The sequence below is a fragment of the Bombina bombina genome, chromosome 1 (assembly GCF_027579735.1).
Source record: "Bombina bombina isolate aBomBom1 chromosome 1, aBomBom1.pri, whole genome shotgun sequence".
Classification (NCBI taxonomy): Eukaryota; Metazoa; Chordata; class Amphibia; order Anura; family Bombinatoridae; genus Bombina; species Bombina bombina.
Genome location: NC_069499.1, coordinates 1415175361 through 1415203325, shown reverse-complemented (window position 1 = coordinate 1415203325; position 27965 = coordinate 1415175361). Strand labels below are relative to the sequence as shown.

Genomic DNA, 27965 nt, shown 5'->3' with positions numbered 1-27965 from the left:
TAATAAGAAAAGGTGATATAATTCAGACTGTCTGCCATTTGTGGCTTTGTCTGCAGTACATATTTTACTTTAAACTTTTAGGACCAGATTACAAGTGGAGGGGTATTTTGCACTTCCCCTAGAAATTTTTTGCTCAAGCGTTAAACCGACTAGCACAAAAATCTGAAGTTAGAATATTGCGTCCACGTTTACATATTGCCACCATAGAAATCAATGGAGAAAAAGAAAGTGGGGAAAAAAAACTAATACCCCACTCTTGTGCAAACACAATCTCATATTCTCAGTTGCGCTAACCAGACATGAAAATATTAAATTTTCATATCCCAATGTTATTTCCATAACATAATATGTTCTATTTATTCATAAATAAATATTTCTACATATATCTGATCTTTTTTTGCAGAAATATATATTTATACCTACAATACAGTATATAGATGATTATATATAGGTATAGATATACAGATATATATATATATATATATATATAGGAATATCTATTTAGAAATACTTAGAACATATTCCCCCCTATGTGCAGAATGTTGAAATGTGAAATATTTACAGTAAATACATAGTTACAACCTTTATTAAATGAATATTGCATAAATATGTTTTTACATGTTTTTATCTACTTAAGGGCAAAGGGCTCCAATGCACATATATATATATATATATATATATATATATATATATATATATATATATATATATATATACAGTATATATCTGTCTGTATATGTATATATAAAAATGTATGCAATTATATGTGTATACAGTATATATATATATATATATATATATATATCTGTAAATACATACGGTATATACACTTATAAATGCATATATACATATGTACACACACACATATATATATATATATATATATATATATATACATATACACACACACACACATACATAAACATCTTTAGAGTTGTATATGTATGTGTATCTCTATGTTAAAGAACATTGCCGGCTTTTTTTTTTTTTTTTAACACTCGAGATCTCATATGTTTTGTGCATAATATTTTTTTTAATATTTTTTTTAGTAAATAGCATTATTATGAGTGTAACTGTACTTTGTAATGTATTTTTGATGTGTTTTGTACAACTTTTTATTTTCGTGAAAGTTAAACAGAGCACTGAAGTCACGGTAATTATTCTAGCTTAAAATCGTGATTGCGCTCACGCGATCATGTTTACACTCAACTTGTAATACGAGCGGTAAGCTAGATGAGTGCAAACCTTTGCAATATACCCCTTATCGCTTGGCTCCACTTGTAATCGATCCCTTAATGTTTGATATTTAGAAGGGTTAGAGGTTTTTCATTCTAGCGCTTGTAATAAACATGTAGAGAAAACATATTTTTTGCTAGAAAGAAAAAACTGGTGTTAAAATGAGATGCATTTGATCTGCATTATTTTCAAGTAGCGGTTTGGCTTTACTGTCTGTTATGTGAATTAACACTAGTTGGCAAGATACATCGTCTTACTAACCTTCTGAAATGGAGTCATTTTAACAATGGCAACATTCATCCTGCAAACATTATGCTATTCAAGCATCCCTTTTAAATACAAGGGAGTTCTCCAAATATAAGCTGTATATAAGATAAAGAGCAAGTGAGAGCATTTGCTTCTCCTAGAAGTGTGCATTTTAAAGGAACAAGGTGATGTGAATCTGACTTTTTAGTTATTTGGCCGGTTGTATTTAATCTCTGGGGCACAAAAATCACAGATCGGTATCTTCGTATAGGGGGATCTGTTAGTGTATGATGTCCAAAAACAGGGGAATCCCTTATGGTGGAGGTTCTTTAAGTGGGAAAATCCATTTGAATAGAGAAATGCCTTACGGTGAAAGGATCTATTAGTGGGGTTAATTAGCTAGAAGCAATAGTGGGACAGTGGGGGAGGCTCAAAGTATATGAAATGAAAGCCCCCCCAAAAAATTAATGATTCGATTCAGATAGAGCATACAATTTTAAACAACTTTCCAATTTACTTCTATTATCTAATTTGCTTCATTCTCTTAGAATCCTTTGTTGAAAAGCATACCTAGGTAGGCTCATGAGCTGGGAGATAGCTGCTGATTGGTGGTTGCACATACATACCTTGTATCATTGGCTTACTAATGAGTTCAGCTAGCTGCCCAGTAGTGCATTGCTGCTCCTTCAACAACAAGACTAAACCAATAGAATGAAGCAAAATGAATAGAAGTGAATTGAAAAGTTATTTAAACTGTACACTGAATCTTGAAAGAAAAATTTTGGGTTTCATGCCCCTTTAATAACAGTGTCCCCTTTGACCTTATATATAGAGTTATGCACCAAAATGCTTAAAGGGACATAATACTCATATGCTAAATCACTTGAAACTGATGCAGTATAACTGTAAAAAGCTGACAGGAAAATATCACCTGAACATCTCTATGTAAAAAAGGAAGATATTTTACCTCACAATCTCCTCAGCTCAGCAGAGTAACTTCTGTGTAAAAAGTTATACTCAGCTGCTCACAGCTGCAGGTAAAAAAAATTAAAAAATGAAGAAATGAACAGCAGCCAATCAGCATCAGCAGTGCTGAGGTCATGAACTCTTACTGTGATCTCATGAGATTTGACTTAACTCTCATGAGATTTCATAGTAAGCTTCCTTTACCTGATTGGTGAAATAATATGAGAGTGCACGAAGCTCATCCTTTCAGTTGTCCCGGGACAGACACACTAATATGCTGCTTAGAAATCCTTTACAATGGGAGGTGGCTACTGAGGAACTTTTGAGGTAAAATATCTTTCTTTTTTACATAGAGATGTTCAGGTGATATTTTCTAATCAGCTTTTTACAGCTATGCTGCATCACTTTCAAGTGTTTAAACATTTGGGTATTATGGCCCTTTAATGCTAACAAAAGTTAGTTAATTAAACAACGTGTCAGCTCAGTTCTTTATCGATGCTGATAAAGGTTTTTATTGTCTTCAGATGTAAGAAATACAAATGTTTTGAGAAATATAAGAAACATTTAGAACAGATGCAAAGAATTGTATTAGAGAAGTTGCAATTCTAGTCTAAAAAATGGCAATTTATAACAGAAGGAAAATCACCTATTTATATGGCAAGATTAGACTATAGAACAAGGCAAGGTCTATTATTTTTATATACATTTCTCAGTATGCTTTTAGATATGTTATTCTGTTTTTATTTGTATTAGTGAGTTATGAAGAATTATTACCATGGACAAAGGTAGAAAAACAAAATTTGCTTAGCAGTTTAATAGGGATGTTTAATGAAGTATAGAAAACCTGAGTCACAGAAGACAGAGAATAAACCAGCTAAACATACAGTGAACTGAAATAAATTCAAGTCTCTGTATCAAATAAGTAAATATGAGTTGTAATCTGAGCTCCTGGGCCCCAAACTAAAGCACTGATTACTTACATAACACATCAAGCTGTACAGAAGTCTCTGAGTACCCAGCCATGTTTTCAGCACGACAAGTAACATCTTGCTTGTTAAATCCGGGAGATATGTTGAAAAGATGCAAAAAAATCTCATCATCTGGAGGATCTGATTGCTGTAGAGAAAGGTAATAGGGAAATTACATGGTGAACACAGAACAGGCCCACCTCTGAAGTAATCTTACAGACCTGTAGCCAAGGACACCTGTACGGTTATTTTTGAGGAACATGTCACAATGGAGATGATTAGAGAATAAGCCAGACTCTACAGATTGTGAATTTAAGGGACTGGGACAATAAATTTAAACTTTGATTTTTTTCACAAAGATGTCATTGGCAGAAACAGTGTGAAAACGAAATGTTTTGGAAGAAATTATTTTTTAATGTGATCTTAGATAATTTCATGGTTCTTTTTTTTCTCCAAAACTACAGATTATTAGTAAGGTATAAAGGTCAAAATAAAAACATTTTTAAAATGTATGTTGCCCTTTTAGATTTTGTCAACTAAAAATAATAAAGCTTACCTCAATCTCAGAAAGTGCTTCCACATTAGGCACAATCCATGTAGCTGTGGGTTTAGGCTGTCCGGAGGTTTTACATAGAAGGGTCAGGTTGTCACCTTGGAACACTGTCAAGTTCTGTTCAGCTATGCTGACTTTGGGGTGTTCTGATGGTAGACAAAAAGGCCAGCTATAATTTATTTATTTTTTAAAACCAAATATAACAACAGTGTTGAGTTGTAATATGATACATTTGTGTACAAAAATCCAGGTACTACGGTTTAAGCTTGATGTCCACAGACAAAGCTAGTTTGCAATAGAGTCCAGGCTTGCCACATACTGTTTAATAATGAGTTCAGACATTACCAGCTAATATCTTAATAATCTGTTCATGTTTAATGACTTTCTGTTCAATCTATAGAATCATTTTTTTCAGTGTATTCAGCTATTTTTAAAGTACATCTTTGGAAAGACAAGAATTACATATTTTTTATACAATATATACAAATTGCACATGACAAATAATAGTGAGCAGATGAGGTTTGCTGTCATGAGCAGAGAGCAGGCTGCATCCGCTGCCCACATTTAACAAGTCCACCTCCTGCTTACGCATAGCCAATCCCACACAGGCAGGGGCTGTCAATCATTCCAATCAGATCTGGTCAGGATAATTGAAATCTGCCACACTTTAGGTTGAGGAGAGGTCTTAAAACCGCTGCTACTTAAAGGGCCATAATACCCAAATGTTTAAACACTTGAAAGTGATGCAGTATAGCTGTAAAAAGCTGACTAGAAAATATCTCCTGAACATCTCTATGTAAAAAAGAAAGATATTTTACCTCAAAAGTTCCTCAGTAGCCACCTCCCATTGTAAAGGATTTCTAAGCAGCATTTTAGTGTGTCTGTCCTGGGACATCTTAGGGGATGAGTCTCGTGCACTCTCATGTTATTTCCCTATTCAGCTTACTATGAAATCTCATGAGAGTTAAGTCAAATCTCATGAGATCACAGTAAAAGAGTTCATGACCTCAGCACTGCTGATGCTGATTGGCTTCTATTCATTTCTTCATTTTTTATTTTTTTTACCTGCAGCTGGGATCAGCTGAGTATAACTTTTTACACAGAACTTACTCTGCTGAGCTGAGGAGATTGGGTAAAATATATTCCTTTTTTACATAGAGATGATCAGGTGATATTTTCCTGTCAGCTTTTTACAGTTATACTGCATCAGTTTCAAGTGATTTAACATATGAGTATTATGTCCCTTTAACTAGCATTTTAGGCTCACTCATGCAAAAATGAAACGCTGGGGCTCCAAAGCTGCTCTTGAAGTTTGATAAATGTAGCCTACTCTTTCAAAGCTACATAATTATTTAGATTTGTATAAACTTTATAATACCATAACCTTTAAACTATAATTTCCTGTACTACAGTATGCTGGATGAAGGTATGTGTGTGAAATTGTTTTAGATTGCATGCTCTTTCTGAATCATGCCTTTAAGGTTCCTACTTACCTGGATCCCTAACCTAGAGCCACTCATGCTAGCTTCCAACCAAACAATTTGAGAAACAAAAAAGGGTGACTCAGCCAAGTAGTAATTTTCCAAGATACATACAAAATAGTGGTGGAGTGTACTCTCGAACTGTAGTGGATACATATCCCATGACATAATTCACATCTATGGGTGCTCACCAGCTCTCACAGACAGCTATGTTTAGAATCAGTGACTAATTCAGTAAGTAACAGCTCCTTGACAGGGTTCCTGATCCTATCACCGTTTGGCCAAATGCTGTAACTAACTATTAACATTATGCTTTCATCTTAGATCTGCTAAACTAGGTGAGTGCTGGCTATTCTCTATGTTGTTTTTCATGGAATGACTCTTTATTTCATTAATATGTCTTTGGCATTGCCAATTATTAATGCCCCCCTTCTTTTGACTGTATACCCCCATATATGGCTCCTGGAGATGCCTCTGGCGTTTTCCTATTTATTGTATGTATACATGCTTCTCTTTTGCTTGGTCATTGCTTATATACCCCAAAGCTCATGAAATAATTTATGCCTTACGACACTGGGAGATGTTCATGTTCATAATCTCCACATTGTACATCCCGCAGCTTAGAGACTGGTTCCCAAAGTCCACATTGTCCAAACCATACTGCATCCAGCTCACCTCACAGGAACACTGGAAATCGTTTCCCGTGAGTATCCTGCACATGGAAAAGATAGTGAGAGGCTGAAGATGTGCAAATGACATATACAAAACAGAAGTCGTTTCATATCACTAAAACTGATATAGTTGCTCTTTATTGCAAAGTATTAATCTAGAGGAATTTTATGAAATCCAAAAATAAGAGTGTGGAACACAAGGGAGGACTGTACACTTTGGGCAATGAAAAAGCAAATCTCCAGGTAACTTCAAAACAAAGAAACAAAGGCAAATCTGACAAGGAATCTGTGAGCTTCATGCACGAACCAGAGCAAAAAGAACATTACTTTCATGTCAGAGTGAGTTTAACATTTAGAGCTTAAAGGGACAGTAAACATGAAGAGATTGTAGTATAAAATGCTTAATTATATGTAGTAAAAAGAACTGAAACTTCACATGGTAGACGTCTCAGACCTAACCCTGCACTATATCTGCTTCTAATTGACTTTAGCAGAGACTATTAGATAAGGAAATTGACATTTCTCTAAATGGCTATGACTATGGCTAGCTTTGTACACTCCAGTAACAAGCCATGACTGCCTCCTCCAAATAAGGCAAATGGTTGGTGGAATTTGGTTACTTAAAAACGATTGCAGCAAACAAGCTGATAACGTATTTAAAATATTTTAATATTTCCCCAGTATGTTAATTTGTTAGAAAACTGAAGGGAAAACAAGACGTCACAGTTACATAAAGTCTACTGTCCCTTTAACATAGAAAATGATTAACTAATTCTAAATATTATACTTAGAAGGACTTGAGATTTGAGTTGAGGTTTTGTAGCTTTGCTTAAAAAGGACTATAATGTTGTTGTTTTTTTGTCTTAAAGACGCTATCATTCTTCATTTTAATGGTTAATTTGTTCTACGCCAACTTTCAACTATAATACACTGTATTATATTTAAGGTGGTAACCACTTTAAAATTAGATTTTACAAATACTGAAATCCATGTACAAACACTAACATTGACATAAATATGATTACTCCATAACATGTTTCCATCACTTAGTGACTCCTAAAACACACACACATATATACTGTGTATATATATATATTACTTAATGCTACTGTAAGTTAAATAAAGGTGACCTACAACTCTTGTAGAGGTAGACGGTAGAACGTTCTCCATGAAAGGGTGACCAAAGAATTGGAAGATAGGTTTCTGTTGAAAGAAGAAGAGAAATCCTCTAAAACAGGATGCCAGGCAAATATTTTCTTAGAGTTGAAAGCATTACGTCTTAGGAAAGATAAGGTCATTCTTGTCAACAGCAAAGGAAATACGAAAAGATATAGAAAGAAAAATAGTTGAAGGTTTTGAAACCAAACCCTACACTATGCCCTTGGAAGGTGACTTTATGCTATTGACTGTCTCTTTTACAAAGATTACAGCACAAAATAGAGAAGATTTCTTGGGTAAAAAAATAATAATTTATATGTCATAAAATTCTTAGCTCTATTTAGCTAATATGTTTTATTTTTAAATATTTTTAAAGTATATTTAAGTCTTGATAAGTTGATAAAATGTTGAAAACGTAACCTTAGTATATACGACTACGTAGGTTTAGCTCTCAAAAAAGTATAGCAAGAGAACAAATCAAATTTGATGAAAAAAGTAAATTGGAAAGTTGTTTAAAATTGCATGCCCTATCTGAATCATGAAAGTTTAATTTTTACTTGACTATCCCTTTAAGTACATTTTAATACTCCCAAACATTAAGAACTACATGCACTCTCTATGTTAGGGTATATTGTAAAATGCTTTTAATTTAAAATGTAATGCAGTAAATTTCAGTTTCTATTAGTATATTGTGTATGCTGTTAGTAATTGTTGTGACTAAGCACTAGTGTTAGTTCTAACTTCTTGCTGGGATCTGGTTGATCCTGTATTTTATTGGCAATAGTTAAAGGGATAGGAAAGTCAAAATTTACACTTGCATCAGAATCAGATATAGCATGCAATTTTAAGACACTTTTAAAGTCACTTCTATTTTCAACTCTGCTTTGTTCTCCTGGTATCCATTGTTGAAAAAGAATATGCACATATCCTACACTAGTGGGAGCTAGCTGGTGATCGGTGCCTGCATACATTTGTCTCTTGTGATTTGCTAATTAGATGTGTTCAGCTAGCTGCTAGTAGTGTTTTTTTTATTTTTTCGTTTTAGTAAATAGTACATTTATAGTTTTAATAGATAGAAGTTCTGCAACAATGAGGTGACTGTACCTTTAGAGAATGATGTCTATTCTAATGGTACAATATGATATTTTAGTCTGATTGGAAATGTATCTGATGGGCCCCGCATTTAGCAGTATAACAACAAATGAAAACAATTTCACGTGGCTACACTTAGGAGTACTGGGCTTTAGCTCTGGGATGGATGCATTTCAGCCCTTGTCAGGTCAATGATTTGTCACTGGGGAGTGAAAATGAGCGTTTGCTGTCCATTGCTATAGAGCTTCTCAGCTGTACCCAGCTGCTGTGGGATAGAATTCTGCTAGAAGTATCGATCTGAACATCAGAGACATCTGCTTGGAATCAATTTTCATCCCTGTGATGGCATGGAACAGAGGCCCATATTGCTTTCGGTAACACCTTGTAGTGTGTTTGGTACAACTGATATTAATTCTATGTTTCTACAATTTTATCTATCGTTTGTAAACAGTTTTTGAATAACCAAAAATATTCTGATTATAAGCATTAGGGTTGCCAACTAAAATACTGGACAATGCATAGGAAATAGAGAAAATTACCTAGTTAGGATCAGACTCTAATCCCCAGCATCCCCTGTGAGTGATATAAACACATCCCAGCTCAAATAAGACCTCCATTGCCCTGTATCCCTTGTCACTGGTATGTGTGCATCAGACCTCAGATAAGACTCCATTGCCCTGCATCCCCTATAATTGATCATAGGTCACACCTCACTGCCATGAATCTCATATAAGTTATATGCACATCAGACCTCAGATAAAACCCTATTGCCCTGAATCTCCTCCAGTGATGTGCAAGCAGTGATATACCCATATCAGACCTCAGGCTCAGATCAAATATATTGGCCTAGAGAGAGTTCTGCCTCTAAAATAATTATTTACCACCTACATGGATTTGACCCATCTTTTACATCTTACCAATATCTTCACAATACCAATATCTTCACATCTTACCAAGCAGCCATCTTATCTGTTGTGATCATAGCTGTTTTTAGCTAATAATATGTCCCTAATGTATAACTGGAATATATTCTCTCAGCTGCAAAAATATTAAAAATAAATATATAAAGGAACACACAACAATGCATTGCTAGTCTAGAAGCAGGGTGCAGGGGCAGCATGTGGACTTTTAATATACAGGAAAATGCACTCTATTCCCTGTTTAAGAAAATACCTGAGGCACATGTTGTCACACCATGTTTTACAACTTCTTGTCACTTTCTACAAATCTGCAGTTCATTACTGGGTTTCAAGCATAAGAAAGACGGCAGACACTACTCCCAAAATCTAAGTTTAAAAGTTAAAATTTATTTAGAATATGCAAACAAATTAGACAGATATGGCAGGCAAACAGTATGCAAAACAGTCTGACGCGTTTCACGCCCCCTACAGGTGCTTACTCATAGAGAGTCTATGAGTAAGCGCCTTTCTTACGCTCCTAATTGTTTTACGGAATGAACCCCTGAATGGGCTACTGCACTCCGAGATATTATTGAGGATTACAGTGTTACTACTTTAAATTTCACTACAAGGTAGCGGATACTCTTGGAGGAGTTCATTTCCGGTTCACAGTGCATGCTGCTAGCTGCGTGGGTCTGTGTATACTCATTACTGGGTTTTGCCTTGGTCAGTGATTTCACAATGGCCATAGGTGTTGCTTGGTTCTCACATATTTAAGGGACAGTCTACACCAGAATTTTTATTGTTTAAAAACATAGATAATCCCTTTATTACCCATTCCCTAGTTTTGCATAACCAACACTGTTATATAAATACACCTTTTACCTCTGTGACTATCTTATATCTAAGCCTCTGCAAACTGTCCCCTTATTTCAGTTCTTTTGACAGGCATCCATTTTAGCCAATCAGAACTGGCTCACTGGAACTCCACGTGCATGAGCACAGTGTTATCTATATGACACACATGAACTAACACCCTCTAGTGGTGAAAAACTGTCAAAATGCCCTGAGAGAAGAGGCGGCCTTCAATGGCTTAGAAATTAGCATATAAACCTCCTAAGTTTAGCTTTCAACTAAGAATACCAAGAGAACAAAGCAACATTGGTGATAAAAGTAAATTGGAAAATTGTTTAAAATTACATTCTCTGGGTCAATTTATTAAGGTGCGGACTGACATGATACGCTGTATTGTATCATGTCTGCCACACATCGATCTTGGGAAATGCTGGTGCAATGCTGCCCCCTGCAGATTCGTGGTCAATCGGCCGCTAGCAGGGGTTGTCAATCAACCCAATCTTAGGACCGCTGCTTCCTAACTTCCGCTTCAGGCGGACCTGAAGCGAAGAGGGCGTCGGAAGCAGCATCCGCTGCTTTATAAATTGACCCCTCTATCTGAATTATGAAAGTCTATTTTGGACTAGACTGTCCCTTTTAAATAAGCTATATCCTTGCTTCCCTGGGGAAGTGTATAAAGCCAGTCTGTCTATGTTCTGGGTGTAATTGTCATTTCTGCTGATGTTCATATATAACTCCTGCTGCATCTTTATCAGCATTTCAATCACAACTCTACCTATGCCAGAATATCTGTGAACCTACGTACTTTGACCTGATTTCTGGTAAATGCTGGAAACCCCATTTGCTGCCTGAATTCCTGCCTGAATTCCTGAATTCTGAGTATCAGACTGAGGCTATTGTATATTGCTTCAAGTTTAAACTCTGTCTGAATACCAATGTCTGACCCTGACTGTTTACAAAACTGTTTATATTGGAAGCTGTTATAGTTTACAGGTATACTAAACCCACATTTTTTTTCTTTCATGATTCAGATACAGCATGCAATTTTAAGCAACTTTCTAATTTACTCCTATTATCAATTTTTCTTCATTCTCTTGCTATATATTTGAAAAAGCAGGAATCTAAGCTAAGGAACTGGCTCATTTTTGGTTCAGAACCTGGGATAGCTCTTGCTGATTGGTGGCTACATTTAGTACATTTAGTACATTTAATAGAGATTGCTACAGTTTAACCTCTTGCTGTCTTAATACCTGTGTGTAAGACCAGGCCTGATTACTAGACTATGCTCGTTGGAAACTGGTACAGTCTCAAATACAAAAATGGGAAAGATGCAACAAAGCAAACTTCCCATAGGGGGCGCTTCCTATTCAATAATCCAACAATAAAATATACACCATAAAAAAAATGCAAACAAAAACATAATCATAAAAAAAACTGGTACAGTCTAACTTCTATGGAGTACACAGAGAAGCATAATACTCGTAATGTAATTAACATAACTACAATCCCATGCACCACAATCATATATAACAAAGTATAGAGATGAGAGGACATATATCCCCTCACTAGAAAGTGTTTGTAATATAAATGGAAAACCCCTGTGCAATAAGTGGCTTTTGCGGATCTTTGAGCTCCAAATACTCCATAGCACCACAGCCCTAACCAAATATAGTAAATAATCTATAATTTACAGGAGAGTTTAAGTTCTAATAAAGCACAATATTAAGCATATTGGTGTCAGCAACTGCTATCTCTGCAACCATAGGCTTAAATATAAGAACTGTGTGTCCAGAGGAAGTCTAGGAAGTCTGTATCCCTCCCCAGTAACGTGGAGGTCAGTACTGGAAACATTAATGAGATTTACAGAGGGGGCTGTAGTGAGTGGATGAATATAAGTTTTAAGTAAACACCCTGGCATACAATGCTGCCCCTACAGGGGAACATTATACCACAGAGAGTACCATCTTTTAATTAATAGTCAAAAGCTCAGGTAGTAATTACGTCACCTAACAGACCTATTAGCATATTAGGTAAAATAATGTAGCAGTATCCCTTTTGCAACTTTATATAAATATAAAAATCATCCCTGTTTTAGAGAGGGGCAACTGATGCTAAACATAGGACTGCAGTGCTAAAGAGTTTTGTAAAGGACAGTTCACATATAAAAAATGTCATTAATATTATGTGTCTGACTGTGTTGTATGTATAGGGTTTTATAGATCTTCTATCAGGAGTCAGAATTATGATAGTTCCCTTGTTACTCTATAGCTGAGGAATCCCATGTATTGCTATATTCTGAAAACCCTCTAAAAACTCATCTGCAAAATTAACATTCATATCTATCATATGTTAAAATATTATAGCTACTGTTTTCTTTACTAAGATTCCATATTTTATTTGTTCAGAGGAAGGAGTTTATATTTTATTTTAATATTCCTTTAAATTTCAAAAATACAATTGTTTTACTTCTTTTTCTGTCACCATCTGGAACATTATACATTATATTTTTGCAAGCACCAAATTTGTACCTTTACTAAATGCTCATTGACAGATCACATTTTGTCAGCAGTTTACTTATGAGCCATGTGGGTTTCACAACAAGCATTTAACATGGGAATTATTTTGCTCTTCAATCAAAGACACAGCCAGGTTTTACCATGAAAATGAAGGTGACTTTACATCACACCATGGAAGAGAAGAGAAAGTTTACCTAGGAGAAATATTTCCTCATTAAATAAAAAAAATGCCTCTGTCTTATATTTTTAATTGCATATTCAAATCAAGTAATTGGTGAGATTTCCATTAGTACAATGCACCCTGCCAAAATCACTCTCCTGCAATTGAAGGCGCTCCGGGAGAACACTTAATAACTTTGAAACAACAAAACAAATGCGCACTAAGCTTTTTTTTTTTTTATTAATGAAACTAAACAAACAGCCTCAGGGGAACTTGCATACGATATCATTTGTTCAAGAAGGAAATCAGTGCTGACTGTAGAAGATGGGTCTTTAAACACTGCTTTCAGTGCTAAGTATATGAGCCAATATGTTCTGAAAGTGTAATATCCTAGAACAAGCAGTATCTCTGGAGGATTTAATGACCCAACATGCACCTTGTGAAATATTCTGTGCTCTATAGCATATTTAATTTTTCTACAAATTGTGCATCTAAAGTTTTTTTTAGAATATATATATACATTAAATCAATATGCTATATGAGCAGCCCTTTATCTGAATTGATTTTCTAACAAAGTATAGTGTGCCAATATTATGCAACAGTTGTAGACCTATATCTAAGCATTCCCTTTTGTTTGCATCACATAGGATGAAACGCAGCAATAATGTTAGAGTGGTAACAGCAGTGACATACTGCAGTAAAATAGTGGCACATACATACATTCCTATGTTTTCATCACAAGTTTCTACATTTAGACTACTATATTAAAACAAATCTATTCAGCAAGGGTAATAGTATGGAAATTGTCTGGTTAAGTTTCCAATACTGAGATGGCGTATGATTACAGTTAAATTAGGCATATAGATAGTGACATATGTCAGATAAATTGTTTGAAGCAGACAGACACACTATATGACCAAGCAGTATGAGGACACCTAACCATCACACCTATATGAGCTTTTTGGACATTCTATTCCAAAACCATGGGCATTAATGTGGAGTTGCCCTTTCTTTTTGCAACTATAAAAGCTGCATCTCTTCTTAGAATGCTTTCCACAAGATTATAGAGTATGTCAATGGGAATTTGTGTCCATTCAGCCAAACGAGCATTTGTGTGGTCAGACTGGTTTGCAATCAGTGTTCCAATCAATCACAAAGGTGTTCAATGAGGTTAAGGTCATGACTCTGTGCAGGCCACTCAAGCTCCTTTACACCAAAGTCACCAAACCCTGTTTTCATGGGCCTTGCTTTGTGCACAGGGGCACAGTCATGGTGGAACAGGAAAGGACTTCCCCAAACTGTTGCCAAAAAGTTGGAAGCACCCAATTCTATAAAATGTCTTTGTATTTCGTAGCATTAAGATGACCCTTCATTGGAACTAAGCCAAGCCCAAACCCTGAAAATCAGCCCAAGACCATTATCCCTCCCCAACCAAACTTTACAGACGGTAAAATTTTGCTTGATTTATTGTTGGTGAAAAATGCAGCCTTAGCTTCATTGTCTGCTGCTAACATTGTACTCTCACTTAGGGACCGACGATCATCATAATAGCGCTATGTTGTAAAGACATCCGCTTCACAAATCTAAAGTGCATGTGAAATGTTCTAAAGGGATTTGATGTTTGTCTGAAGGTAGTCTCACATAGAGGGGTTTTAGTATACTTCACTGTTTGATGCGAGGGTTCTATGCAAGTAGCGGAATGTTTAATACTGAAGGATCACCATTTGCAGTGTTTGATGGCAATACAATTTCATATGTTTTAAACTATTTAGTTTCAATACAATAGTTAAAGGGACATGAAACCAAATTTTAAACAACTTTCCAATTTACTTATGTTATCTAAATTGCTTCATTCTCTTGATATACTTTGTGGAAAAGCCATATCTAAATAGGCTCAATAGCGGCTGATTGGGGAATGGCTCACCCATGTGCATTGCTATTTTTTCAACAAAGTATATCTAAAGAATGACGCAAATTAAAGGACCAGTCAACACTGTAGATTTGCATAATCAACAAATGCAAGATAACAAGACAATGCAAAAGCACTTAGTCTGAACTTCAAATGAGTAGTAGATTTTTTTTCTGACAATTTTAAAAGTTATGTCTTTTTCCACTCCCACCGTACCATGTGACAGCCATCAGCCAATCACAAAATGCATACACGTACCATGTGACAGCAATCAGCCATTCACAAATGCATACACATTTATTCTTGCACATGCTCAGTAGGAGCTGGTGACTCAAAAAGTTTCAATATAAAAAGACTGCACATTTTGTTAATGGAAGTAAATTAGAAAGTTGTTTAAAATTGCATCTATCTGAATAATGAAAGTTTAATTTTGATTGAGTGTCCCTTTAAATAATAGGAGTAAATTGGAATATTGTTTAAAATTGTATTCTTTATCTGTATTGTGAAAGAAAAATTTTGGGTTTCATGTCCCTTTAAACTTGTAAATGACTAATAAACCTATTTGGGCTGGGGATTGTGGGTATATTGTGCATATGCATATGCATTATTCTGTAAAATAGGAGATATAAGTCAAACCAATAATTTTTGGTCAGCTAGGTCATTTTGAGATGGCAGACTCCTTATAATAAAGAGTTTAGTTTTGGACTGTAATTCATAAACATGATTCATGAATACTGAAAAATAATTGCTAGCATTGTCTGAAGAAAAGGGATACATATAATGTTCTTCTTAAATGGAAAGAGTCCACAGCTACATTCATTACTTTTGGGAAATAAGAACCTGACCACCAGGAGGAGGCAAAGACACCGCAGCCAAAGGCTTAAATACTCCTCCCACTCCCCTCATTCCCCAGTCATTCTTTGCCTTTCGTCCCAGGAGGTTGGCAGAGAAGTGTCAGATGTTTGTTTTTGTCTCTTATGGAGGGTAGTACTCTTCAACATGGGACAGGAGTTTTAAGTAATCCTATCAGTCTCTCAGTGAGGGCTTGGATGAAAGTTAGAGTCCAGAGATGCAGGGAGAGTCTTTCTGCGAAACCATTCTGACTCATGTTAACAGTTCCTCTAGCAATCGGCGTTGTCGAATTTCACTTTGCTGCCTGCTTTCTTCTCTCAGGTCCATGGCGCAGGCGATGCTACTATCCGTCACACTTGAAGGGCCGTGATCCTGTTCCACGGCGTAGATTCCGGTAAGATCATTTCATTTTACTTTCTACATGAATGTACTTTAATTCAGATGTTTACCCGAGAGGCTACCATCTTGCGGGTCTAACTTAACATAAGGGTCTCAGTGATTCTCCTTTAGTATCTTGGAATCAAGGGTTACTATCTCCTGAGGGGGGTTATTGAACAGGGTTTTTTTTAATCATGTTTGTTATGTTATTCAATCTGCTTATGTGTAGTGTTAATTGGGCTAATGGTTTGGAACATTAAGGCCTCTGGAAGTGACGCAACCTTATGGTTGGGCACGCTTTTTTGGACTGTACGGTTCACCTTGTGGCCGGGCATGATTACATTCCGTCTTCCATTTCTGCATTCCTGACCGTGTGGGGAAGGAGAAATTCTAGTCCGCAGGGGTCTGGTCATAGGAGGTGGTGAGTGCCCCAGCCATTGTGGGTGTCAGGTGCCATTTAATTTTCATTCTTAGTCCATATTTGCATATCCTCTATTCAGTTATGGAGGATTCTGATGTTGAGACTGTTCAAATTTCAGATTAATTTATGGAGGATTCTGATATTGAGACTGTTTTAATTTCAGATTCAGATTCTGCGTCCGGTGATGAATCCGGATTGGCCTTGTTGACACATGTCAACCAGTTATGTTCTGTATGCCATATAAGAGTGCCTTGTTCTTCGGGCTCAGGGAATCAAGGGACAGCTGAGCCATCTGCCTCTGGGGGTCCCGTCATCCGAGAGGCGAGTTCCCTACCGCTCCATACTTCTATACATGTGGGTAACCCTGTTTATGATTATTCCTCCATCCAGGGCGAGATGTTCCCCCTGGAGGTTGCAGCACGTTTTCGCTTCCACGTATTTTTGGCTATTATTCGTCTGCAGAGTCCAAACGTTTATTTGCGATTGTGCTCATGCCCTATTGTCCCGGGTCTCCCACCTTGGGGAGGGCCTCTACAGTTCCCTGTGGGTTTAACTGTGCCTGAGTGTTGTGCCTTTCGTTACAGAATTGCGCGCCTTCGCGTATTACTCAGACATGTTTTTCAGTTATTAAATGACCCTATCCTTATCGGATACAGGGATTTTCAGTCTGCTAATTCGAATGGTGCACCTGATTAGACATGTGGGGATGATGTAATCTCCTGATTGTTATTTTATTGAGATCTTTCCCAGTTTATGGAAGATCAGGGCTCTATTTGACTGGTCCTGCGGGTAGGCCTGTTTATTCTTGGGCGTTAACCTCCGGGTTGCCTTATATTTTCTTTTTATCTGATAGGATGTTTTTTATTTTGTTTATGTTTCCTTCGGGAACCTTCTGGGATCGATACTCTTTGTTTTTTCTTCAGAAGTTGTTTTGGACATGTTAGTCCTATGTTAAAAAATGTCTGTTTTCCTTTCTTCCCCTCTGAGGGAGGATTTATGCAGTTTGCTGATTAGGGCCCTGGGTGCAGGCTCGTGCTGTTGGGTTCGTTCTGTCTTGTGGCTGTTCAGACATGTGGCACTGTTCTGCTTGGCTGGTCCGGTCGAGGCACCAAGTGCTCAGGTTATCATTTGTTTTACATGTTTCAACTAAGCATTCGAGAGGACCTGTGGGTCCGTGAGGCGGGAAGGATAGTTTCAGTCCTTATAGCCTTCAATCATGGATGACTGGGTCAGTGCAATTTCCGCTGCGTCACTCTCTCTTACGTCTGGTATTATCAGACCCTAGAGTTTGCTCTCCCACGCAGTGGAGGGCTGGAGGGCCTAGCGCCCTCTTACCGCTGTTTGAGTGGTTTGGCCTTCTTTTTTGAGGCTCTGGATTTGTTCTTTTTGGACTTAGTCCATCAACAGCTAGTAGTGGGTATCGCTGACTAGCATGCGGAAGGTTTGCAATTTGAAACCAGCTGCAACTCTTTGCACCTTGAATGTGTGCTCACAAGTTGTTTAATGGAACCAGTCGCAGCTATTCCACATTGACCGTGTACTGTCTAGCTGAGTTATAAGACCTTCTTGGTCTGCTTCCATTGTCTCCGGGTGAGTTAGGTCTCCTTTTAGGGACCTGGGTTCCCTCTGGGAGATGGTGGATCCCAGTGGGGACATTGGGCTTAGCTCGGGGATTCCTGGAGCTGGGAAGGCTTTGCGCCTTTCCTCCCTGTATTCCTCTGTTTGTATGGAGGAGATGTGGAGACTAGCCCTACTCGAGGGGTTTGGACCTCGAGGTATCCCTTGCTTTGTTGTCCAGAGGCTGTTTGAGAGGTCTAGGGGCTCTAGGGTTGTAATACAATATCTATCGCCTTGCTCTTTAGAGCATAGGACTTTAGCAAGGTGTGGTTCCTTCCTTCGGTCGGGACTTACGAGTTCTTCTCGTTATCCGGATTGATCTGGGTATTGCATTCTTATCCCTTGTGTCTGTTTTTTTGTCAGACAGGGTGTTCAGTGCTCAGGTATTGTATGATTGAACAATTGGGTGCCTAGACCTGTTTTCTCCCTGAGGCTTCCGGTTGCTGAGGCTCCGCTCTGCGTTTTCCCTTGTGGACCCAGTTATGGGTTGTTACTGGAATCTTGGGCCTCAGGGCTGGTTTGGGGTTCCCCAGTACTGGGAACTTCAGCTATGTCCCTTACTCAATCTACCTGACCTGTTCATGGTTGGCCAGGTTTTCTGAGTGTCTGTTACTCATTAGTCTTGATGCGCCTTAGGGTTGGATTCCCTAGGTCAGCTTGCTAGGGTAACCCTTGGATTCACTGCTCTGCAGGCGAATGGGTTTACAGTATCTCTGATGCATCCAGTACACAGGGATTGTGTGTTAGCAAGCTAATTTTAGGGGGTCCTTTCCAAAGACATCTGTGTTGGGGATTGACCTCTCTTTTAGCAGGTGGCTTTGTGCCCTTGAGGACAGATGTTGCCTTTCTGGCTCTGTCTCTTTTCTTAAGGGGTTATTCTCCTTCTTATGGAGATGTAGTCCCTTTCTTGGGGTTTCTCCTGGATTCAGGAGTTTGGAACAGTGGGTTAACTTATCGGAGAGGGGTGTATCTCTGGGTTGTAACGTTCCATCTGGAGTCTTGCTTGCTCCAAGTTGAGACTTTGTTGGGCCTTTTTGTTAGATCCTTTGGGTCTATGGCCTTGTCATCTGTTTTAGGAGTTGGGTTGTACCCGTGCTCTGTGGGGATGGCTGTGGCCATTCTTCCGCTCATTCTTGAGTTGGTTTCAGGGGTTTTTTGTTCCCCTGTTTTAGATCCGCTGATGCTGGGTTGGTCCGGCTGGCTGTGGGTTCTGAAAGAAGTTGTCATTTTCAGGATCTATGTGGGCATAGTTCCTAGCTCCTTAGCCTTACAGGCAGAGGGTCCAGGATTACACCTCCTTCGGGCTCTGGGTGTAACCTCTCCTTCTCGGGGAGCTTCATTTGGGGTTCTGTGTTCCCATTTTGGAGAACTGTGTGTAGGTCTGGCGGCTTAGGTTGCCTAGAGCGTGCCCTCTGTCTGGGGGGGTTGCTTTGCAGTCTGTTCTCTTGTTGGCTGCTTCTACTTACTAACAATTATCCTCTGTGTCATCCTGATGTTGACTCTGAGTTCTATCTCAGGGTTTTTTTGTCTGGGTCTGTCACACACTTTTTTGTGGTTGGATACTTTTGTATTCTATGTTTGGATGCTGTGTGGACTCTGTCTTCAGTTGTCTTCCACTGCTTACATGATGTTGGAGAGAATACTTTCTCTGTCTCTCTGCCCGGTCTTCTCCCGGGTTCCGCTTGGTCTAGGCGTAGTCTCCTTTTCTCTATTGGGCCCATTTGGGTCTTTGTGAGCTGGGCTCACTATTGGAGGTTTCCTTTTATGGATGGTGGTGACCTTTTTGTTTCCTTCGGTTCTCCTTTGCCGTGTCCCTTTGGGAGTTAAGGTTGGTGCCCCCTTCATTAGTGAGTCTGATTTGCGGTCTCTAGCTTGGCTTCTGGACTATCTGTGGGTCAGTGTCCTTGGGGCCTTTGCTTTTAAGGTTTTTTGTTAGGTAGGGGTTCAGACTTGGTGCCCTCAGTATGGGCCGCCTATTGTACCCTCCCGTCTTGGCATTCAAAGTCCTCTATAGCTTGGGTATTGTTTTGCCAAAAGTAATGAATGCAGCTGTGGACTCTTTCCATTTAAGAAGAAAAACATAAATTATGCTTACCTGATAATTTTCTTTTCTTCTGATGGAAAGAGTCCACAGCTCCCCACCCGTAATTTTTTTGTGTGGCGTCCTTTTTATTCTTCTGGCACCTTTCACCTGATATTTCTTCTACTGTCCTTGTTCCTCGGCTGAATGACTGGGGGATGAGGGGAGTGGGAGGAGTAGTTAAGCCTTTGGCTGGGGTGTATTTGCCTCCTCCTGGTGGCCAGGTTCCTATTTCCCAAAAATAATGAATGCAGCTGTGGACTCTTTCCATCAGAAGAAAAAAAAAATATCAGGTAAGCATAATTTATGTTTTTCGTCACATAAAGACACATTTTCAGTGCATATTATATTTAATATGAAGTGGTATTAGTCACCTGGCATATTTGTAGAGCACAGAATAATATTCACACTTTAAAATGCACTTACATATGAGTCATCCGAGGATTCATTAGGAAAGCGTCCTCCGAGATATATTCCAGCCCAGTGTTCGAAATTGTCCTGAGATCAGACAAAATCTGGTTATATTGTTAAGAGATACAATTACTTTTTCAGCAAACACATACAATCTGTTTACTAGTGCAGAGAACATTTAAGAACAAATCGAGTTTTCCCATAAGGAATTAGCACTCAGTCTGGTGCTGCCACCATACCTGTTTTGAACCATTTTCAGTAAAGTGAAAATCTCCAAATGGTTTTATTGCGTTTACCTTTTTTTGAAGAGGAGTAGGCTAAAATGCAGACATAGTACAAAGTATACTTATTAACTGCACATTAAATATTTATTGCCATTTATAGTTGTGTGTGTGTGTGTATATATATATATATATATATTTATTTATTTTTTCCTCTGATAAAATATTTACATATTTTTATTATTTGTGTCTTATATGATATATCCAGTAGCAGTGTACCAACAGGATTGGAAAGAAGGATAGTGTCTCAATGTCTCTCTCCTTTTGCCAGTAGAAGTGTTTAGTAGATTTTGTTCTTATAAAATACAATAAACAATATTTCAGACAAGCATATCAAATAATTTGAAAATAATATGATTAAGCGCTAAAAAGAGCGCAAAACGCGCCAGAAGTTCACTGCCTCACTTGCCTGCAACAAGATGTTTGCTTTTTTATCCTTGAAATAAACGCTAACTTTTATGATTTACCCCTGGAGGGCTCTGGACTCTTCTTGTCTAATGAAAATAATAGGCATATACTGTCCTATATTCGGTATCTCTTCAGTTTATATGTTTCAGATAGAACTGGTTCACCAAAGTTTAAGGTAACCCTCCAAATCTTAGTGAATCAAAGTACATTAAAATATGTGGAGTTTTGGAGAATTATCTAGAATATTGTTTATCTAGAATAGTGTGTTTAATTGGTCAGAGTGGCCACTAGCATTTACTGCTAAAATACTCATTAGTTTGCTACTGGGATTTAATTTTCCATTTCATCTATGAAGGTATGGGAATGATTATCATCAAAGTATGACAAAGAGATTGTTGTGAGATCACAAAAGTAGAACCAAAAAAAAAAAGTTTGCAATGCACAACATGTGACAGCTGATAAAGAGGTGGGACACATTATGGATTGCAGTCTGGTCAGGCAAGTGTTGGTGTTTTTAGTAGCTTTTAGACATGTGCAATTCGGTTCGGTTCGATTCGGAAATTCAGAAAATTCAGCAAATTCGGAGATTCGGATCGAACCGAATTTCCGAATTAAAATAGTGCCGAATCTACCGATTTATTCGGTAGATTCGGATGGCCATGGATTACACTAGTATTGTACAGTATATTAGGTTACACTTAATATGCAGTACATAATACTAGTCTAATCCCACCTAACACTTACCGAAATTCCGAATTTCCGAACCGAATCGAACCGAATCCAGCTGAATTTATTCAAATCCGAATGAATCCGAAACAAATCCGAACCAAATTTATTCGAATCCGAATGAATCCGAAACAAATCCGAACCGAATTGATTCAAATTTTTCCGAATTCGAATCGCTCCGAACCGAAATTCTAAAAAATCCGAATCGATCCGAACCGAACCAAACCAAATTTTTTCGCCATGCACATGTCTAGTAGCTTTTGTTTTTTTGAGCAATATTTGTACCACATTTTACTATATTGTATTTGTTTTACTTAATTGACATTGATGTACAACCTATTTGCATACAATAACTACTAAAGTCAATTATTTTTTATAAACATTTTGGATATTTTATGATAGCTATACCAGGGTATGTTATGTTGCGCGCACCACTTAGGGCGCCACTTGTAATCTAGCCCTATATTAATACAACACTTTATCCATATTTTACTAAAGTTTTTAAAAACTGCTTTACCAAGTAAAGTAAAATTTTAATCCTGAGGTCCTGCCCCAAGATCATCCTTGTTCTCCTTAAACTTCCTCAATTATGTATCTTATGTCTAGCCTGGATGCACTATGGGGCATGGGGACAACTGGTATTAATGTCTATACAGACAACACAAAGCAATAAGTCATATACTCACAAATTTTTCAATTCTTTGAAGTTCTTCATGTCTGCCTGAGTCAGGTTCAACAACTCCTCCTGGTTCTCTATGACACTGTTGAATGAGAAAAGTGCATCTTTCAAAGGTCAAGGGAGGTAAACATCAAACAAAGTGGTGAACTAGAATACTGCAGTTGAATATGTATTTGTGAATTTAAAGGGACATTCAACTAATTGCCCTTAAAATGTTTAATTATGTCTATAAAACATCATTGAAGTGTAATTTTGCTATTTATTTTACATGATTTTCCTGTATTGCATCTTTAAATGCTAGATTAGTGTAGATGAAAAGTCAAGATAATTAGATAGTAATATTCAGGGGGGTATCGTCAAGGGCTGTGCTCCTGCACAGCAAACAATGCAATGTTTGCTACTAAAAAAATAGTTTTAAATGCTTTTTATACAATTATTTAGAAATGCAGTTCTTGCGATTGCATATTAAACTAACTACTGGGAAATCACATTAAAAATAAAAAAGCTTATAAAACAACAAGCAAATCTCTATGCACCACAGTCCTAAGGACCTTTGAACATTTAATTTGAAGCGCTGATAAGCACATTTTAGAAATACTAATCAATGAAACAAACATTTATGGAAAAAAAAATATATATACTGTATATATATATATATATATATATATACACTGTGTGCACAATTGTTAGGCAAGTTGTATTTTTGAGGATTAATTTAATTATTGAACAACTACACTACAGTGTTCTCGATCATTATTCTTTCATCTTTAAGGCCTTTACTGGCTAGCCATGCAGGGGAGTATTTCGATGCATGCGATGGAGCATTGTGCCTTATAGAAAGATGCAGACTTTTTCCTGTACCACTGCTTGAAGAAAGTGTCTTCTAAAAACTGGCAGTAGGTTTGGGAGTTGATTTTGAGTCCATCTTCAACCAGGTCCAACTAGCTCATCTTTAATAATACCAGCCCATACCAGTACCCCACCTTCACCTTGCTGGTGTCTGAGTCGAAGTTGAGCTCTGTGCCCGTTACTGATCCAGCCACAGGCCCATCCATCTGGTCCGTCAAGAGTCACTCTCATCTCATCAGTCCATAAAACCTTTGAAAAATCTGTCTTCAGATATTTCTTGGCCCAGTCTTGACGTTTCAACTTATGTGTCTTGTTCAGTGGTGGTCGGGTTTCAGCCTTCCTTACCTTGGCCATGTCTCTGAGCACTGAATATCTTGTACTTCTGGGCACTCCAGGTAGGTTGCAGTTCTGGAATATGACAGCACTGGAGGATAATGGGTTCCTGGTAGCTTCACATTTGATTCTTCTCAAATCTTTGGCAGTTAATTTGCGTAATTTCTTGCGGCCCTGTTGACGATTTGCAACAAAACGTTTGATGGTTCTGTGATCACACCCCAATAACTTAACAATTTCAAGAGTGCTGTATCCCTCTGAAAGACTTTTTACATTGTTTTTTACTTTTCAGAGTCAGTTAAATCTCTTTTTTGGCCCATTTTGCCTGAGTAAAAGAAGCTGCCTAATAATTATGCACACCTTGATGTACGGTGTTGATCTCCTAAGGCCATACCCTCCCTCATTACACAAATACTCATCACCTGATATGCTTAAATCCAATAAGCCTTCAAGTTAATACAACTTGGAGTTGGACAATATGCATAAAATGATGATTTGCTCAAAATAATCACTTGCCTAATAATTTTGCACACAGTGTGTATATATATATATATATATATATATATATATATATATATATATATATATATATACAAAACATGGAAGGGAACTGCACTCCAAGACCGGATCAGGTACACATCCTGTGACTCAGTAACATCCAGCCCTGGGTGCTAAATAGCACTCCAAAAAAGCTGTGATGTCACCAGAGCCACAGGCAGTCAACCCCAGTCCGGAATGGGTGCAAGAAACAAGGGAGATTACAAATAAAAAGTAATACAACACATAGAAACACCCAGCACTCACCAGCTAGCTCACAGCTAAGATAAAATCACAACTGGAAAGGTTAGTCACCGCATCTGGCCAAATGGGAAAGCTCAGGCACCACGTCACGGTCCTTTCCACCGCCTGAGTCCCTAACACAGGCACACCATCATGCGAGCTCACAAAGCCAAACAAACTGAGAACAAAGAAGGGGTGCACAGGTGGCTGTAATCACCCATAGAAAATACAAAACATGGAAGGGAACTGCACTCCAAGACCGGATCAGGTACACATCCTGTGACTCAGTAACATCCAGCCCTGGGTGCTAAACGGTGGAAAGGACCGTGACGTGGTGCCTGAGCTTTCCCATTTGGCCAGATGCGGTGACTAACCTTTCCAGTTGTGATTTTATCTTAGCTGTGAGCTAGCTGGTGAGTGCTGGGTGTTTCTATGTGTTGTATTACTTTTTATTTGTAATTTCCCTTGTTTCTTGCACCCATTCCGGACTGGGGTTGACTGCCTGTGGCTCTGGTGACATCACAGCTTTTTTGGAGTGCTATTTAGAACCCAGGGCTGGATGTTACTGAGTCACAGGATGTATACCTGATCCGGTCTTGGAGTGCAGTTCCCTTCCATGTTTTGTATTTTCTATGGGTGATTACAGCCACCTGTGCACCCCTTCTTTGTTCTCAGTTTGTTTGGCTTTGTGAGCTCGCACGATGGTGTGCCTGTGTTAGGGACTCAGGCGGTGGAAAGGACCGTGACGTGGTGCCTGAGCTTTCCCATTTGGCCAGATGCGGTGACTAACCTTTCCAGTTGTGATTTTATCTTAGCTGTGAGCTAGCTGGTGAGTGCTGGGTGTTTCTATGTGTTGTATTACTTTTTATTTGTAATCTCCCTTGTTTCTTGCACCCATTCCGGACTGGGGTTGACTGCCTGTGGCTCTGGTGACATCACAGCTTTTTTGGAGTGCTATTTAGCACCCAGGGCTGGATGTTACTGAGTCACAGGATGTGTACCTGATCCGGTCTTGGAGTGCAGTTGCCTTCCATGTTTTGTATTTTCTATGGGTGATTACAGCCACATGTGCACCCCTTCTTTGTTCTCAGTTTGTTTGGCTTTGTGAGCTTGCATGATGGTGTGCCTGTGTTAGGGACTCAGGCGGTGGAAAGGACCGTGACGTGGTGCCTGAGCTTTCCCATTTGGCCAGATGCGGTGACTAACCTTTCCAGTTGTGATTTTATCTTAGCTGTGAGCTAGCTGGTGAGTGCTGGGTGTTTCTATGTGTTATATATATATATATATATATATATATATATATATATATATACATACATACCGTACGCACACATACCTTTATATTTATGTAACTTAATATATTTATGTCTGACAAGAGACAACCTTGTATGTAAGTGTATGTAAGGGGTAAATAATATTCAGTTCCAACTTTAATCAATCTTCTGTTCTCTCTGCTAATTGTATCCTCAACGCTTTTTAAAAGCACATGGTTAAGCATGTATTGCCCTTTAAATGATGTTATGAAAAGTCTGTTTCTGTGGCTTTTTCTATATATTTATTACGCACACAAACGTATTAAAACTAATTTTGAACCTTAGCCATTGAATTTAACCACCTCTAGTGATTGGGATAAGGTGTTAATGACATTCACTTGACTAGTGTTGCACACAAAAAAACAAGGAAGAATATTAGAATCTCTCTGCTGATTAGAGAGAAATGAATCAAATGTTTAGACATTAATAATAATAATGAGAATTACTATAATCTCTGTAAGTATTCCAAACTAATTATATGTACAAATGTAAATGCTGTTTGTTAATATGTAAATACTTTAATATGATACAATGTATTTATTTCAGCTACCGAGAGGTTGTACTACGGCTAAGGTAAGAAACACTTAAAGGGACATGAAACCTAAACTTTGTCTTTCAGGATTCAGAAGGAGCATACAATTTTAATCAGCTTCCTAATTTACTTCTATTATCACATTTTCTTTGTTCTTTTGGTATCTTTTGTTCAAAAGCGTCTGGAGCACTATAAAGCAGCAATTTAGCAATAATGTTATACATCAAAAGCAGAAGATGGCAGCACTATTTCCTGCCATTTAGTGCTCCAGATGCCTTCCTAGGTATCTCTTCAACAAAGAATATAATGGGCACAAAGTCAAAATGTTTGGGTTTCATATCCCTTTTTAACCAATATAACCTGCTGCTCATATGGTTTACAGTTTCATATTTTATCTGATTCTTAGCCTGTCCTTTGTTCATGACAGAGCCACGTCTACTCACGGCACAGTTTAGTTCCACCTTCTGTGCTACCATTATCCCATATGGCATTTTATGTGTTTATTGCCATTTTTCTTCAGTAATGCAATATCATGTTACTTGCAAGCTTTTATTTTTAGTGGAAAACTAAAATATATAATATGCATTTAATGCATTTTGGGCCAGATTAAAAGTGGAGCACTATTTCACGCTCCTGCTCGAGTGTTAACTGCATTAGAAGTAAGCTTTTTGTGTGTGTTGAGTTGCACTCATATTATGAGTTGAAAATAAAAAGTTATCCCTTGCACACTAACCGACATGCTTAAAAAGCCAAACTTAGAATAACGTGCAAGCGATACCCCACTCGCGCACAAACACGATCGCATATTCTCAAGAACGCTAATCCAACATGAAAATATGAATATTTCACATTCCATTGTTCTTCACATAGCAGAATATGTTCTATTTATTCATAAATACATATATAGGTATAGATATATACAGGTATATATAGGAATATTTATATATATATATATATATATATATATATATATATATATATATATATACATAGAACATATTCTGCTATGTGTAGAACATTTGAATGTGAAATAGTTACAGTAAATACACAGTATAACACTTTATTAAATATGAATATTGCATAAATATGATATATATATGTTTACATATGTATGTATGTATGTATGTGTTTATATGTGTATATATATATATATATATATATATATATATATGTGTAATACATATATACACATATAAATACATAAATACATATGTACACACACACACACACACACACATATATATATATATATATATATATATATACATACATATACATCTTTAGACATGTATATGTATGTATCTAAATGTTAAAGCCCTTTGCCTGCTTTTTTTTCTAACACATGAGATTTCATATCTTTGAGCCCTTATAACTTTAATGTGCAATATTTTTTTTATACTGTATATAATTTGTATTAGATGGTGTGATTATGAGTGTAACGTTACTTTGTAATGTATATTTGATGTGTTAAAAACAGATCAGCAGAGCTCTGAGGACTCACTAACCAGACACAGGTTAACTTCAATTGCGCTCAAACGTTCGCGTTTACTTTTAACTTGTAATACGAGCGATAAACCCCTTATTGATCTCATGTA

The 27965-nt window shown here is 37.5% G+C and overlaps 1 protein-coding gene across 1 annotated transcript in view; it reads right to left on the bottom strand.

Moving 5' to 3' along the window:
• NTRK1 (neurotrophic receptor tyrosine kinase 1) overlaps nt 1-27965 on the bottom strand; it is a 221662-nt gene that overhangs the window by 128132 nt on the left and 65565 nt on the right. Inside the window, exons 2-7 of the mRNA XM_053719922.1 lie at nt 22571-22645; nt 20485-20556; nt 7256-7324; nt 6020-6162; nt 3973-4115; nt 3429-3564 (exon numbers count right to left, since the gene is read on the bottom strand). Coding sequence (XP_053575897.1) covers nt 3429-3564; nt 3973-4115; nt 6020-6162; nt 7256-7324; nt 20485-20556; nt 22571-22645 — 638 coding nt within the window. The remainder of the gene's footprint in view (nt 1-3428; nt 3565-3972; nt 4116-6019; nt 6163-7255; nt 7325-20484; nt 20557-22570; nt 22646-27965) is intronic.